Source organism: Ipomoea triloba, chromosome 15 (assembly GCF_003576645.1).
Source record: "Ipomoea triloba cultivar NCNSP0323 chromosome 15, ASM357664v1".
NCBI classification, from domain to species: domain Eukaryota; kingdom Viridiplantae; phylum Streptophyta; class Magnoliopsida; order Solanales; family Convolvulaceae; genus Ipomoea; species Ipomoea triloba.
The window spans coordinates 14008408-14023511 of record NC_044930.1 but is presented as its reverse complement, the minus strand read 5'-3'; the positions used below and the strand labels follow the sequence as shown (position 1 = coordinate 14023511).

The 15104-nt window shown below is 35.9% G+C and overlaps 2 protein-coding genes across 2 annotated transcripts; both read left to right on the top strand.

The window, feature by feature from the left end:
* The first annotated feature begins 4846 nt into the window (after positions 1-4846).
* On the top strand, positions 4847-5559 carry LOC116007450 (agamous-like MADS-box protein AGL80). Its single transcript, XM_031248123.1, has one exon. The coding sequence runs from the start codon at positions 4869-4871 to the stop codon at positions 5547-5549; it is 681 nt and encodes a 226-aa protein (XP_031103983.1). The 5' UTR covers positions 4847-4868; the 3' UTR covers positions 5550-5559.
* A 3994-nt stretch (positions 5560-9553) lies between these two features.
* Positions 9554-10746, top strand: LOC116007449 (agamous-like MADS-box protein AGL80). Its single transcript, XM_031248122.1, has 2 exons — positions 9554-10075; positions 10118-10746. The coding sequence occupies exons 1-2, from the start codon at positions 9813-9815 to the stop codon at positions 10596-10598; spliced, it is 744 nt and encodes a 247-aa protein (XP_031103982.1). The 5' UTR covers positions 9554-9812; the 3' UTR covers positions 10599-10746.
* The last annotated feature ends 4358 nt before the right edge of the window (positions 10747-15104 follow it).

Below are 15104 nucleotides of genomic sequence, written 5' to 3'. Positions count from 1 at the left end.
TCTCGGTTGACACTCTAGGGGTACTACTTGGATTTTACAACAAGGAAGATCAAGAGAGACCGTGGTATAGACGTCTTCCTTGGGATTTTGGAGATTTCGAAACTCCGAAAAGATATTGGCGAACAATTGCAAAACCTAGAATTGAATGGAGTGGTGCAAGAGTACTTCAATCCCAGATCCGAATAGATGATATTCGGGTAGTTAGACGAATTCTGGCCCAGTCCTAGGAAGGACGCAGATGCAATTATGCAAAGGTTTACAGAACTGACTTATTTGCACTTTGGAGCATGGACACAGGAACACCTGTAAACATGGGAATGGTTTGTAAAGGATGACTAAAGGCACAACAGCAAGCAAAAGTCACTTCAGTATTTTTGGGACCGTTAGTCTCACAACTGTGCATAGCCCTGGGATACAAGGCGAAGATGGAATGGAATGAGAAAATCGTGAAGGAAGCAGCTATGACCCCTCTATCGCTCGAGGATCTATCTACCATAAACCTCGGCCACACACGCAGAAATAGGAACGAGGCTAAGGCTACCAAGAAGAAAGTGTCTAAGTCACGCAATGTGGCAGCACAACCTCCAGCCCCTTCTTCATCCTCAGCAACTCCGCAACCCACCACACCTCGTGGGCAAACTCAAGTGTCTTCAGCAAATCAACCTTATTCCCCTCCGATCCTATCTCCAAATGATTCTATTTTCTCCGAGTCAGTAGCCCCATCTGCAAAAGATCCTACTCCAGCTCAATCATCATCACTCCCTACAGCTCCCTCACGATTCACAAAGGTTACAGACTGGAAGTCTATGCAAGGTTTCCAATATGAACTGCATCTGGAGCAAGAACGGCTTCTGGAACAAAGAGATGCTCGACACTACGAACTTCTAGAAGAAATGAGTATGCAGATTGACTTCCTTAGAAAGGAACTTGCGAAAAGAGGACCCAATACCGGGAAGTGAAAGGAAAGAAGTTGGGAACTTGCCTTGAGAGAAATTAAATGCTTGAGTAATTTCTAATGACTTGAAGAATATGCTCGTGGACGTTATTTCATTTTATTTATTTCTATTTCATGCTTATGCTGATTATAGTATGTTGTTTTTTACCACGTTTCGTCCAGCCAGGGACGTTAAACATGGCGCTCTTGGGAGGCACCCCAAGCCCGAATAAGAGATAAAACCAAGGAACCATGAGGTCGAAAAAGGTATATCCCTTACTCTTCATTCATTATTTCTGACCTTTATTGTGGGATATTTCTGGAAAAGGAAAGCTGACAAATGATGCTTAACTCATTTTGAGAGGAGGGAGTCAGTATGGTATATCTTTCCTAATCCTTTTCCATTACATAGCTCTGTTTGATTATTAATATAACTATTCTTATCCCAAATTTGTCTGATTTGATATACATATAAACTGTTGAATTGTAGAGTCTTGTTTATGAATGGATGTTTATTTTTAGTAAATTTGCCCCAGCCCATGAAACACTTTTAAGTGTGGAAAGGTGTTTTTGTTGATTGTTCGTATGACCCTGCTCCTTTTTCCACCATTCCTCATGAGAACATCGAGGACGATGTTATTTTCTTAAGTGTGGAAAGGATACTTTGCACTTGAATCGGTTGAGTAATTGAGTTGATAAGGGTATAAGAATTAGAGAGTGTGTTATTGTCGATACTATCTAGGAGGAATCCTAATCTTATACCGAATAAAGTTTTGAAATATGCCTTGGAAGTTACAATTTGCACCAAATTGAAAATTTTTGGAACCAATATGGTTCATATCTTTGTATGATTGCATGCTTTTCACCTCTTATTTTGTTGGGACCTTAGTCAAGGATCTCTCGAAGTGGGAGTGTGTACTCTCTAAGTTTCAGAAAGATAAAGATTAGCGAAGCATGGAAATTGAACCTAATTTGGTAAGGCATGGGGCAAAAGGTGAGCCTATCAGTGAGCTTAGAGTGAAAAATCCCTTACTCCCTAGAAAAAGGCATGAGGGGTTGAATTGGTGAATTGAGAATAAAGGCTTAAAAATGGCCACTCCTAGAGATAAGATACGAGGTTAGCCATCTCGCTAGGATGTGGGGCAACCATTGCACCGTCTTCGAAAAAGCATGGAGATCCATGTGAAGTCGGTTGTCCCAAAGAGACCTTGGGAGATGAGAAAATAGAGAGGAGGTGAGCCCCGCTTGGATTCGGGCACCCATTGCACTGTTCTAAAAAAACATGGAGATCCATGAAAAGTCCGGTTGTCTGAAAGAATAGCTGAGGGGGTGAGAAGAAAGAGTGATCGCCCAAGCCATGGCAATGAGCGGTCCATGTCCCTACCCTCATTTATTTTTCGTAAAAGGGCTTTGGCGTATGGTTGGACAGTTAACTAGGGTGTGCACATCGTTCCCACTAGTGGGATCGGCTTTTAGGCCCCTACAAAATGAAAGGTGAATCCATATTGATTTGCATGCTTGAAAGGTGTGAAAATGGTTCTTCTTGTTAATAAACCCGTCCTTTGAGACCTTCACTTCCTCAGCATATTTCTCACATTTGGTTAGCATAAGCTTAGCATTCTTGGTAGATAGTGGAGGGAATTTCACCCACTATGCTCTAAATACCCGCACGCTACCTAATTGATTAACCAATATGAACATTTAACTATTCTTGGCACTTAAGTGACTAGAATTTAGATAGTATGCTTGCTTGAGGACAAGCAAGGTTTAAGTGTGGAAACTTTGATAAGCGCCAAGAACAATCAAGTTTAGGGTCAACTATAGGACAATATTATGTAGTTTTGTCACCCATTTATAATCATTTTCATGCATAAAGACTCTAATAAAGATCAAATCAACAAATTCAACTTAAAGATTGTGTTTTATGTCATTTCCGCAGGATATAACAAGGTCCGAGGCCAAAAAGGAAGCAACAAACGAAGAAAACCCCGGGCAGGATCTAACCACGAGGACCTCACGCTTGAAGGAGGCGTGGACCATTTCCAGTACGCGTACACGTCCCCATTCACGTGTGAAGGTGGCGTGGACGGGCCAGTTAGGGCAACTGCGGGATTTCGACTTTCGATTGGCTATTTAACCCTCCTTTTGCATTTTGGAAGGGGGGAACCCAATTTTCAGATCTGATTTTCCTTTCATCTCCTCCCCTTTGGGGGAAACCCCTATTTTTCCCTTAGACTAGACTAGATTAATTTTTCTAGAAATTGAAGAAGAAGGATGAAAAGGAAGATGTAGTACATCAATTGGTTCCCTAGGTATATTACTCATATTCTTGAAAGATTGTGAATTTAATTTATTGTTTTGGTTATTTTTCATTGTTTGATCATTGATGTTCATAATGTTTGAGTAGATTAGTTGAGGGGTGTTTGTGCCCCATGTTAGATCATAAGATTGATGCTTGAATTTTGCCATATGCTTGTGAAAATGTTGAAGTAGGATTTTAGTCTTGTGTATCGGAATAGATAGTAGACTTGGTGAAAGTGAGTGTGTGCGCGATAGCGGCCTCACACGAGTCCAACTCATCCACATCCCCGTCCTCTATCCAAAAGGATGTGGTCCGGGAGGAGTGGTAGACAAGGTGTTCGATTAAATGCCTCAACCGAATGAGGATTGAGAGTCTGAGTGTGACGCCACTCGATATAAATACCGTGACTCCTGAGTTCAATCCCGAAACTCATTTCCGCATTCCCTTTAAATAATCAATCGTTTGGTCTAGCTAAGTCACACGCCCCCTTGTCTTTTTAAATTGTTTAGTTTAAATTCACTTTTGCAACCCCCAATCAATGATTCAAATGTCCCTTAGTAATCCTTGTAACTCTTGTCTATTACCCTCCTAAATGCCAACACTAATTCACTCAAATTTGTCATCCTTGAGAGACACGACACTCGAGGAGTCTTGACTCTTCGCTTTATCACCTTCACCTATACCTCACCACTAAAACTAACACCTTCAATTACATTCTCGAAAACGAAATAAGGATAAATAACATTTATTAGATGATGCGAAATTTTTGAACACATTACTTGAACAAAACACACATGTTTCAAGCAATTAATTGTCCAGAAATGGAAAATGATAATTGTTAATAAATAAAAACAACAATTTTCTAAATAAAATGTTAAACTAGCGTATTGAAATAAATTATTATAATAATATATAAAATGATGCGTTACCATTAGCTAATTGTTTATGCTAATTTAACAAGATGAATTTGTATACATAATATTTCTCAAACCTTAAGTTAGAACCTTGGTTGTAGGTTCTAATCTTATTCAAAAATTAAATTTATATTGCATATTTAGAAGATCTATATAAATTTACTTTTTTTTTTGTAAATTATTGTAATAGACTTACTAAATCTCTGTAACAGATATATAGTATATTGTCCGCATGAGCTTAACTCACTAATTCAATATGAAATATTCGGGAAAAGAGACTAAGGTTCAAAACTCAGTTGCAACGAACAATGTGAGAATTATGCTCACAACGGACAGATCGATCCCTTGTGCGCACTTGTATTTGTGCAACAATGTATATATTAACATTCCAACGGTAAAATAAATTGGAAAGTAAAAGAATAAAAAAAAAATTAAAACCTATCCTAAACATGATATTAGAGGAGAATAAAGTTTTGAACTGGCACAAGATATTAATTGAAAAATGGGAAGATAAAATGAATATTTGGTAATAAATTCTTTCCAAATTTGGTACGCTCATAAGTTGTGCCTCCAATTATGTTAAATCCCAAAATCTTCCAAATTAATTACGCGCCACCTCCATGTTAGTATATATAAGAAATGCCATTCCAAGGAACAATGCAATTGCTTCCATATTATCACAACACCATTCTCTTATTGGCTTTATTTTGTTTTGAAGATGACGAGGAAGAAGGTGAAGCTGGCCTTCATCACCAACGACTCAGCTCGAAAGGCGACGCTGAAGAAGCGGAAGAAGGGGCTGATCAAGAAGGTGAGCGAGCTGAGCACGCTGTGCGGGATCGACGCCTGCGCGATAATTTACAGCCCGTACGAGAACCAGCCGGAGGTGTGGCCGAGCACGGCGGGGGCGCAGAGGGTGGTGGCACAGTTCAAGCGGATGCCGGAGATGGAGCAGAGCAAGAAGATGGTGAACCAGGAGGGGTTTATCCGGCAGAGGATCGCCAAGGCGAGCGAGCAGCTGAAGAAGCAGCACAAGGAGAACAGGGAGAAGGAGATAACCGAGGTGATGTTCCAGTGCTTGACGGGGAAAGGGCTGCACAGCTTGATCCTCACGGACCTCAACGATCTCGCCTGGCTCATTGATCAGAACCTCAAGGAGATCAACAAGAGGATTGAGGATCTCCAGAAGGCTGCTCCGGTGGCCGCGCCGCAGGAGGCGGGGATAGATTTGGGGCAAAGGCCGCCGCAGTGGTTCGCGGACTGGATGATGAGTAACAACCAGCAAATGGGGTTTGAGCATGGCGGCGGAGCTACAGAGGAGATGATCATGCCACCTTTCAACGACAATCATCACCCCATTCCTATGTGGCCGGCAACTGGTGGCGCCTTCTTTCCTTAATTCAGATCATATCTGCATCCTATCTTTATTTAATTACGTCAGATTTAAAACATTCAATTATTACTATTATTATTATTACTATTACTATTATTGTTGTTACTAGTATTATTATTATTGAAATTAAAATGAGATGCATCAATATACATACATATATAAATTTTATAATTATTATGTACTCCGTATTGTTGTTTTAAATATGAAGTCTTGTTTATGTTACTGTATTCGGTTATGTTCTATGTTTCATATTGCCTTAGCATTCTCAATACTCAACAGCTAATTTAAATCATCGACTTTGATGATTGTTTGTGCTTAATTAAATCATCAACTTTGATGATTTTTCAATTACGTCCTTTGTTAAAATAACTTGGTAATTTCACCTCTATTAATACCCAATTTAGTATGCAATTACCCAAGTTAGTCTTGGACTATAGTGGTTTTACTCAATTTAGTCATTAACTATATATACAGATTTTGCTCAATTTAGTTCTTAATTCTAATAAGCGAAGACTCAATTGAGTAAAACTATCAAAGTCGATGACCTAATTAACCATAAAAAATCATTTAAAACTAATTCGAGAAAAAACCACCGTAGTCAATGACAAAATTGGATGGATATTAACTCAATATATATCATATCAATGCTACTATTTATTAGTATATCCTAAATCATATATCTTTTATTAACACTATGATCAATACTCAATCATGTTTATATGGTCTAAGATTAAACGCCTTAAAAAACATATATTTAATTAGATACGTACCGTTACACCTTTTAAAAAATATTAGGATGTGTTTAGTACGGGCTAAGAAAATTATTTTATGTTTTTCATATTACTTTTAAAAATCATTTCACTTTTTTATATTTACATACCAAAGAAAATGTCTTTTCATAAAATATGTAGAATAATATCATCCGTTTATCTGTGTTGATCAATGATAGAAAAATAAGAAAGAAAATAAAAAAAATATAATGATATTTTTGTAATTATAATAAACATCGGTCAATATACTAGACAAATTTGATTGTAAATTTATTGATAACTAAGAGTGCATTCAAGATCTAAAAAGAGTGCATAATTAGTCATCAACAATTAGACTATCAAACTTATCTAATACACGTCAAAAGTTTGTAATAATTACGAAAATATTATAGCACGCATTTTCTCTTATGACAACTGAGATTAGTTACGGCAAGACATGTTTTTCTTATTCTCTAATTATTTATCAACAATAAAACATAGTGATAATTTACGAGACAAATTGAATGTATATCTAATGTACACTATCTTTAAAATTGATTTGTCGTGTTAGGAGTGTTGAAGCTTCTGTGATACCTCAAATATTTGGATAGTTATTTTTAGTAGGAATTTATTATTATAAACAAAATTATTATTTGAGTTAATTCCATTTTTTGTTCTAGATTTATAGGTGGCATTCCACTTTTAGTCCTTTTTTTTTCAAAACATCCACTTTTGATCCTAGTATTATTGTGGCATGACCATTTTTGGTCCTCCATCTACAAAACAGTTTAAATTTCGCCAAATACAAGAGCATTTCAGTCTTCGATTTTGATTTTTTTCAAAAAATAAACATAAAAAATATAGCGGGTCAACCTACTTTGTATGAAAAAGATCAAAATGTCATTGTATTTAACGGCATTTCAATGGTTTTCTTGACGGAGGACCAAAAATGGTCATGCCACAATAATACTAGGACCAAAAGTGGATGTTTTGGAGAAAAAGGACTAAAAGTGGAATGTCACCTATAAATCTAGGACTAAAAATGAAATTAACTCTATTATTTTATGACTAGTTTTATACGCGCATTGCGCGAATGGGTTAATGCCCAATGCTTATATTTAAATAAATAATTGAAAGTATATCAATGCAAGATTATATAGGAGAAGTTTATACACGAGTAATTGAATGTCGAACTTTTTTTATTTAAATATCTAACTCAAAGTATATGAATCCAAGATAATATAGAAAATTCATTATAATTATTACTAAAATAAATGTTTGCAACCTTGTAAAATCGATAGTCTAAATATTTGGTCTAAAAATGATAGTCTAAATAAATACTACTTTTAATTTGAATTTTTCTAAGTGTTCTTAATTCTCTTTTGAGTAACATTGTCATTGTTTTTATCTTTACTATTTGTTCTCTTTCTTTTTGTTGATAGTGTGTTATTTGCAATTCGGTTATTGTTGGTAGCATAGATGACAACGTCATGCAATGAGATTATGATATAGGAGGTATGGACTTTCTTTTAGGTGTTCTGCTTGGGATTCATTTGGTTTAACCATTATTGTTGAATAAGTTATTGTGGATAAAGAAATCCCTAGTTTAAGAAAAAAAAGATTAAATAAATTAATAAAAATTTAAAAATTTAAAATATTATGTATTCCAAAGATATTAAAATGTAGTTTCTCGCTTCAATTTGCTGGGTAATGGGTTATTTGAGTACTTTCATTGTCAACAAATCCCCCAAGTAGTTAATATGATTGGTTTCAAACTATTATTTTTTATTTTTTTCATGGTATTAAAGAAATACATATGTATCATTTTTTGGTGTAACTACTAATTTATTTAATTCAATAAGAGTAAAATAGAGTGATTCCGCTTCAATTTGTTGGGTTATTATTTGAGTACTCTCTTTGTCAACCAATCCCCAAATAGTTAATATAATTAGCTTCAAATTATTTTAAAAAAAATTCATAGTATTAATAAAATACTTGGTAACTAAATATATAACACTATTTTGTACTATAATTTTGATATTTAATTACAAGATATTGTAAAAATAAGATAATGGACAATGTAATGAATATCAATTGATAAATTTGAATGTAAAGAATCTTTGCATGAGAGAAAATAAAGACAATATAACTAATGAAATTATTTCTCTTATTTAATATAATTTTTTGATAATGAATAATTTTTCAAATAAAGGTATTGTACACACATAATGCTAAATTAAAGAAATACATATGTATCATTTTTTGTTGTAGCTACTAATTTATTTAATTTAATAAGAGTAAAATAGAGTGAAAAACTTAATTATGTCAAATTTGATTGGGATGAGGTTCGAACCTAAGACCTTTCTTATATAAATTAATGGGTAAGTTAAAAGTTAACGGAATGTTAACGGAGAATAGAATATTTAACGGAAAACTTAACGGATAATCATAAAAGTAAGGTTAAATTAGGTAATCTCTATTAATAATATTAATCTGAATTATCTTAACCATCTATTTGATTAAATAATTCATCTGAACCATCCATTTGATTAAATAATTTGACCGCCATTTTTTCTACCCATTTTAGGCCTAACTCTCTTTGGCTCTTATTAGTATATATAGTAGATATAGTAGTATGTGTATAGTATTTATTTTTTTTTAACTAATTAATGATATATTATATTAATAGTAGTAGTATTTTGTATATATAGTATATATACACGCATAATATATATATATATATATATATATATATATATATATATATATATAGCTACTATTTTATATATAAAGTATTGTATATGTATAATTATACCATGTGTATATTATTATTTAATTTAACGGTGCATTTATAGTACACTGTATTGTTGTTGTTGTTGTTGTTGTTAATTTGCGACGGACTTAAATTCCGTCGCTATTCCGCCGCAATATCGCGACGAAATAATTTTCGTCGCGATTTTTCTTGTAGTGCTAGTCCAGCCCTGGCCTAATAGTTAGTATATGCAATTGTGATTATATTGGCCCAAAATTAGATTTTTTGCATTTTTCTCTTTGCAATTTTTCTCAATTCGCAATTTATTTATATACTTTGATAGGGACTAACTTAGTTATTCTAGCACATGGCCCCGCAAATAAAAAAAAAAACCGGCCCGATTCAATGCACATTAACTTTAATCTATAACATTCCAACGGTAAAATAAATTGTAAAGTAAAGGAAAAAAAAAAAAAAAAACTTATCCGAAATATGATACACGAGGAGAATAAAGTTTCGAATTGGCACAAGATGTGAGGGATTGAAAAATGGGAAGATAAAATGAATATTTGGTAATGAATTCTTTCCAAATTTGGTATGCTCATAATTTCCACCTCCAATTATGTTAAATCGCAAAATCTTCCAAATTAATTACGCGCCACCTCCATGTTAGTATATATAAGAAATGCCATTCCAAGGAACAATGCCATTGCTTCCATATTATCACAACACCATTCTCTTATTGGCTTTATTTTCTTTTGAAGATCGATGACGAGGAAGAAGGTGAAGCTAGCCTTCATCACCAACGACTCGGCTCGAAAGGCGACGCTGAAGAAGCGGAAGAAGGGGCTGATGAAGAAGGTGAGCGAGCTGAGCACGCTGTGCGGGATCGACGCCTGCGCGATAATTTACAGCCCGTACGAGAACCAGCCGGAGGTGTGGCCGAGCACGGCGGGGGCGCAGAGGGTGGTGGCGCAGTTCAAGCGGATGCCGGAGATGGAGCAGAGCAAGAAGATGGTGAACCAGGAGGGGTTTATCCGGCAGAGGATCGCCAAGGCGAGCGAGCAGCTGAGGTTTATCCGGCAGAGGATCGCCAAGGCGAGCGAGCAGCTGAAGAAGCAGCACAAGGAGAACAGGGAGAAGGAGATAACCGAGGTGATGTTCCAGTGCTTGACGGGGAAAGGGCTGCACAGCTTGGTGATGTTCCAGTGCTTGACGGGGAAAGGGCTGCACAGCTTCATCCTCACGGACCTCAACGATCTCACCTGGCTGATTGACCAGAAATTGAAGGAGATCAACAAGAAGATTGAGGATCTGAATAAGGCTGCTCCGGCCGCCGCCGTGCCCGGGGAGGTGGGGATAGATTTGGGGCAAAGGCCGCCGCCGCAGTGGTTTGCGGATTGGATGATGAGTAACAACCAGCAAATGGGGTTTGAGCATGGCGGCGGCGGCGGAGGAGGGGGAGCTGCGGAGGAGATGATCATGCCGCTTTTCAACGACAATCATCACCCTATTCCTATGTGGCCTGCAACTGGTGCCGCCTTCTTTCCTTAATTCAGATCATATTTGCATTCTATCTTTATTTAATTACATCCGATTTACAACATTCAATTATTACTATTATTATTACTATCATCAGTATTATTGTTACTAGTATTATTATTGTTAATGATTATGATGATGATTATTATTATTATTAAAATGAGATGCATCAAAATATATATATATATATATATATATATACTAATTTTTTCTATGCGCCGATGCGCAAAAACATATGCCCAGTATTTATATTTTAAAAAATAACTAACAGATTCTTATTAATTAAAATCTAAATGAAAAAAAATTATTTATTATATTAATCTAATATATAATGTCTACAAATATTATTATCATTAAATAATATAAGAAAAGATATGGTAGATGCATGTACATGGTGAAGTTAATGGAAAAGATAACGGAAGTTATAACGGGAAGGGTAATCTTGTCCAAAAAAATTATAGAGTACAACTCTAAAAGCACAATGTACAAAATTGTTAGCACAAAAAACATGGACATAAATAAGGATATAACTTTGATTGAGACTTTTTAGATATATAAATTTTATAATTATTATGTACTCCGTATTGTTGTTTTAAATATGAAGTCTTGTTTATGTTAGTGTATTTATATGTACTCCGTTATGTTTTGCGTTACATATTGCCTTAGAGCAGTGTTAATAGTTATTTTAAAAGGGATTTCTTTGTGAATATTTTAGTGGAATGAAAGGAAAAAATCGAAAAACAATAAGAGAAAGCAAATAATGAATTTTCAAAAAAAAACAAAAAATCTATTTGCAAAAAAAAAATAAAAAAATCTGTGGCGCTTATTTTTATTTTTTTCTTTTTCCCTTCTTCTTTCTTTAATTTGTTGCTGAAAGAATCTCATATTTTATAAAAATTGTTTGGCGTTGAGGCTTGAAACTACAATCTCTCATATGAAGGAGTACCTTAGTACCATTAGACCAAAAGGTTCTTGGTATCAAAAAGAATATTTTCACGTCAAAATTTATTCATCTCCAACCTATCACACCAAATGTTATTCTATACTAAAATAATTTAATTTCTAAAAATTTAAAAGTTTGTTAGTTCGAATTTAATTAGTTTATTATAAAATATAATTTTGTGATGTAAATAATAACATTTTAGTACAATTTAATTTTGTATGTAATCATTTTAATTTTGTTAAAATCATGTTTTATGTAAATTAATTTTTAATTAATTTATATTTAATATTATTCTTGTTTTAATCGTCTTGATGACATCTTTCAAATAATATAATTTGTGTTTAATAATATAAAACTTTTATATAAGTATTTAACAAAATATATAAATATATAAAAACAAAATAAATGGTACAAAATGAATTCACAAAAAAGAACAAGGACAAAACAAGAATTTAAAAATAAAAAAATTAAAAAATAAAAAAGCTTGGATGAACCGTGTTGCGCCAAATGTACGATCGGCAAAAAATTGTCATTTTACCGTTTTCGTTGGAGACGAAATTTGTCATTTTTTTTTTTTTACCATTTTACTATTTTACTTCTATGTACCTTTATTGGGAGATGCTCTAGTTAAGTATGTTTCAAAGTGTATTATATTAAGGAATGGAATTCCGGAATCGTGCCTAGTGCCTAGATACTATTGAGAAGAACTAAATTAAATGTCATAACTAGTGTCTGATGTGATTTATATTGATCCTACGTTAAAATCGAAGGACCGAGTTGCAGGGACACTCGCAAAGAAGGGACATTTCAAATATATATCATATCAGAGTTACTATTTATTATTATGACCTAAATCATTTTTTATTAACAGAATAATTATGATCAATACTCAAACACCTTAAAAACATATATTTAATTTGATACGTACCGCTACACCTTTGAAAAATATTAGGTTGTGTTTAGTATGGACTGAGGAAAATATTTTATGTTTTTCATCTTATTACTTCTCAAAATCATTTCATTTTATATATACATAAAAAAAATAGCATGTTTTTCATAAAATATGTAGAATAATCTCATCCGTTTATCTAGGTTGATCAATAATAAAAAAATAAGGAAGAAAAGAAAAATATGGTGACATTTTTGTAATTATAACAAACATTGGTGACACTCGCAAAGAAGTCACATCTCAAATATATATCACATCAAAGTTACTATTTATTCTTATGACTTAAATCATTTTTTATTAACAGAATAATTATGATCAATACTCAATCATCTTTATATGGCTGAAGATTAAACGCCTTAAAAACATATATTTAATTTGATACGTAGCGCTACACCTTTGAAAATATTAGGATGTGTGTTTAGTGATGAGGAAAATATTTTATGTTTTTCATCTTACTTCTAAAAATCATTTTACTTTATATATATGATGATAAGTATATTTGATGTAAATTCTCAAGTTGCTTAATCTCCTTCTCATACATTTTTTCTTCCCCCTCTTCAAAGGGTTCGTGCAGCTATATATCTTACGCACCTGATCGGTTACGCACTTAATTTCCTAATTAATGATACAAAAAATGGCTCATAAAAGACATTAAATACTCATAATGACGGACACTCAAACGTAGATAGCCGTTGATTCCTTTAACTCCTGCCTTCGCAGATCGACTCCATAGAAATCCATTGAAGATCAATTGGTCACTTAGTATACTCGGTCGGATAGCTCCTTCCGACCGACTGGTCTCTACGGGGTCAGGGATGGTCTTTGAATGTTCAGGACATTGATGCGTATTGGCTTCGCCTTCCTACCGACCGACCTCCAAGGGAGTCGGGATGGTCCTTGAATGTTCAGGACATTGATGCGTATTGACTTCGCCTTCCTACCGATCGACCTCCAGGGGAGTCGGGATGATCCTTGAATGTTCAGGACATTGATGCTTATTGGCTTCGCCTTCCTACCGACTGCCTTCCTACCGACCGACCTCCAAGGGAGTCGGGATGGTCCTTGAACGTTTAGGACATTGATGCTTATTTGGCTTCATCTTCCTACCGACCGGTTCATCCACTCAGTCGCCTCCATATACCATCATCTAGTCCCTCACTTTCCTTGGTTTAAGGAACCGAAGCCTAGGAAAGTACATTCCCCTAACAAAGTAGATCCGTATCTCTGTCATATCTTTCTCCCTATCAATTCCAATCAGAATCCCTGATTTTACTCGATTATCAAGAGATCTTCACCAAATCTATATGTTAGAACCTTCCTTATTCTGACAACCGTCCTTTTTGATCTTTATCCTTTTTGCCCTATCCCTTTAACTCACTCCCTTCTACTATAAATATTCTCCTCTTCTTGGAAGGGCTCACCTCCCTTTGCTGATCACAATGAAGAAAAGAGACGCTGCCGGTCCTCCTTCACGACGTTCCCTACGCCTGGCCGAGCAGGCCCGGCAAGAAATGCTCCGCCAACGGAAAATTGCGCATGGCGGTCATGAAGTGGGGGATACCCATGAAGATCCTCTTCTCATTCCTTCAGATGAAGAGAAGGAAGTGGCGACCCCACCACCTCCTAACCCCAACTACGATTCTGACTACTTGGAATTCCTAACGGAATTCTTGGCTGATGATTCCTTAGGGAATACCCCACCAGCTTCCCCAGCAACTCCGGACACAGTCTTCCCAGTTACTCCTTCAGCTGCTTTTGAGGTTGATCCGCCGTCTCCTCCTTCTCAGACGCCCTCTGTGATTTCGGCCGATTCTCCTACTGCCTCAGCTTGACCTCCTACCAACCAAAGATCTCTATGCAGCCATAACCGTAGACATGTTAGGCCCTATAGCGCTATTTTGTATCCTCGGCTAAGCTTTTAATGAATAAATGGCTCTTTTGCGTATAACGCCATTCTTTTCATGTCTTTCTTTCGCGCTTTTCCTCCAGGAGGCACGCTTAGCCGAGCACTGACTCCTTTCTTCGACTAACTACCACAACCACTTTATGACTTCTTTTCACACTCCCTTTTCAGGGAGGCATGGTTGACCGAGTGCCGACTCCATTTTCAGGACTCCGGCCTAACCAACACACCAACCTTATGACTTCTTTTCACACTCCCTTTTCAGGGAGGCACGGTTGACCGAGTGCCGACTCCATTTTCAAGACTCCGGCCTAACCAACACACCAACCTTATGACTTCTTCTCACACTCCCTTTTCAGGACTCCGGTCTAACCAACACACCAACCTTATGACTTCTTCTCACACTCTCTTTTCAGGGAGGCACGGTTGACCGAGTGCCGACTCCATTTTCAGGACTCCGGTCTAACCAACACACCAACCTTATGACTTCTTTTCACACTCCCTTTTCAGGGAGGCACGGTTGACCGAGGGCCGACTCCATTTTCAGGACTCCGGTCTAACCAACACCCCAACCTTATGACTTCTTTTCACACTCCCTTTTCAGGGAGGCACGGTTGACCGAGGGCCGACTCCATTTTCAGGACTCCGGTCTAACCAACACCCCAACCTTATGACTTCTTTTCACACTCCCTTTTCAGGGAGGCACGGTTGACCGAGGGCCGA

Bases quoted from the DNA above. Each gene is read 5' to 3' on its own strand.
- LOC116007450 (XM_031248123.1), top strand. From the start codon at position 4,869: ATGACGAGGAAGAAGGTGAAGCTGGCCTTCATCACCAACGACTCAGCT.
- LOC116007449 (XM_031248122.1), top strand. From the start codon at position 9,813: ATGACGAGGAAGAAGGTGAAGCTAGCCTTCATCACCAACGACTCGGCT. The intron at 10,076-10,117 runs GTTTATCCGGCA...CGAGCAGCTGAG, and splicing joins AAGATGGTGAACCAGGAGGG to GTTTATCCGGCAGAGGATCG.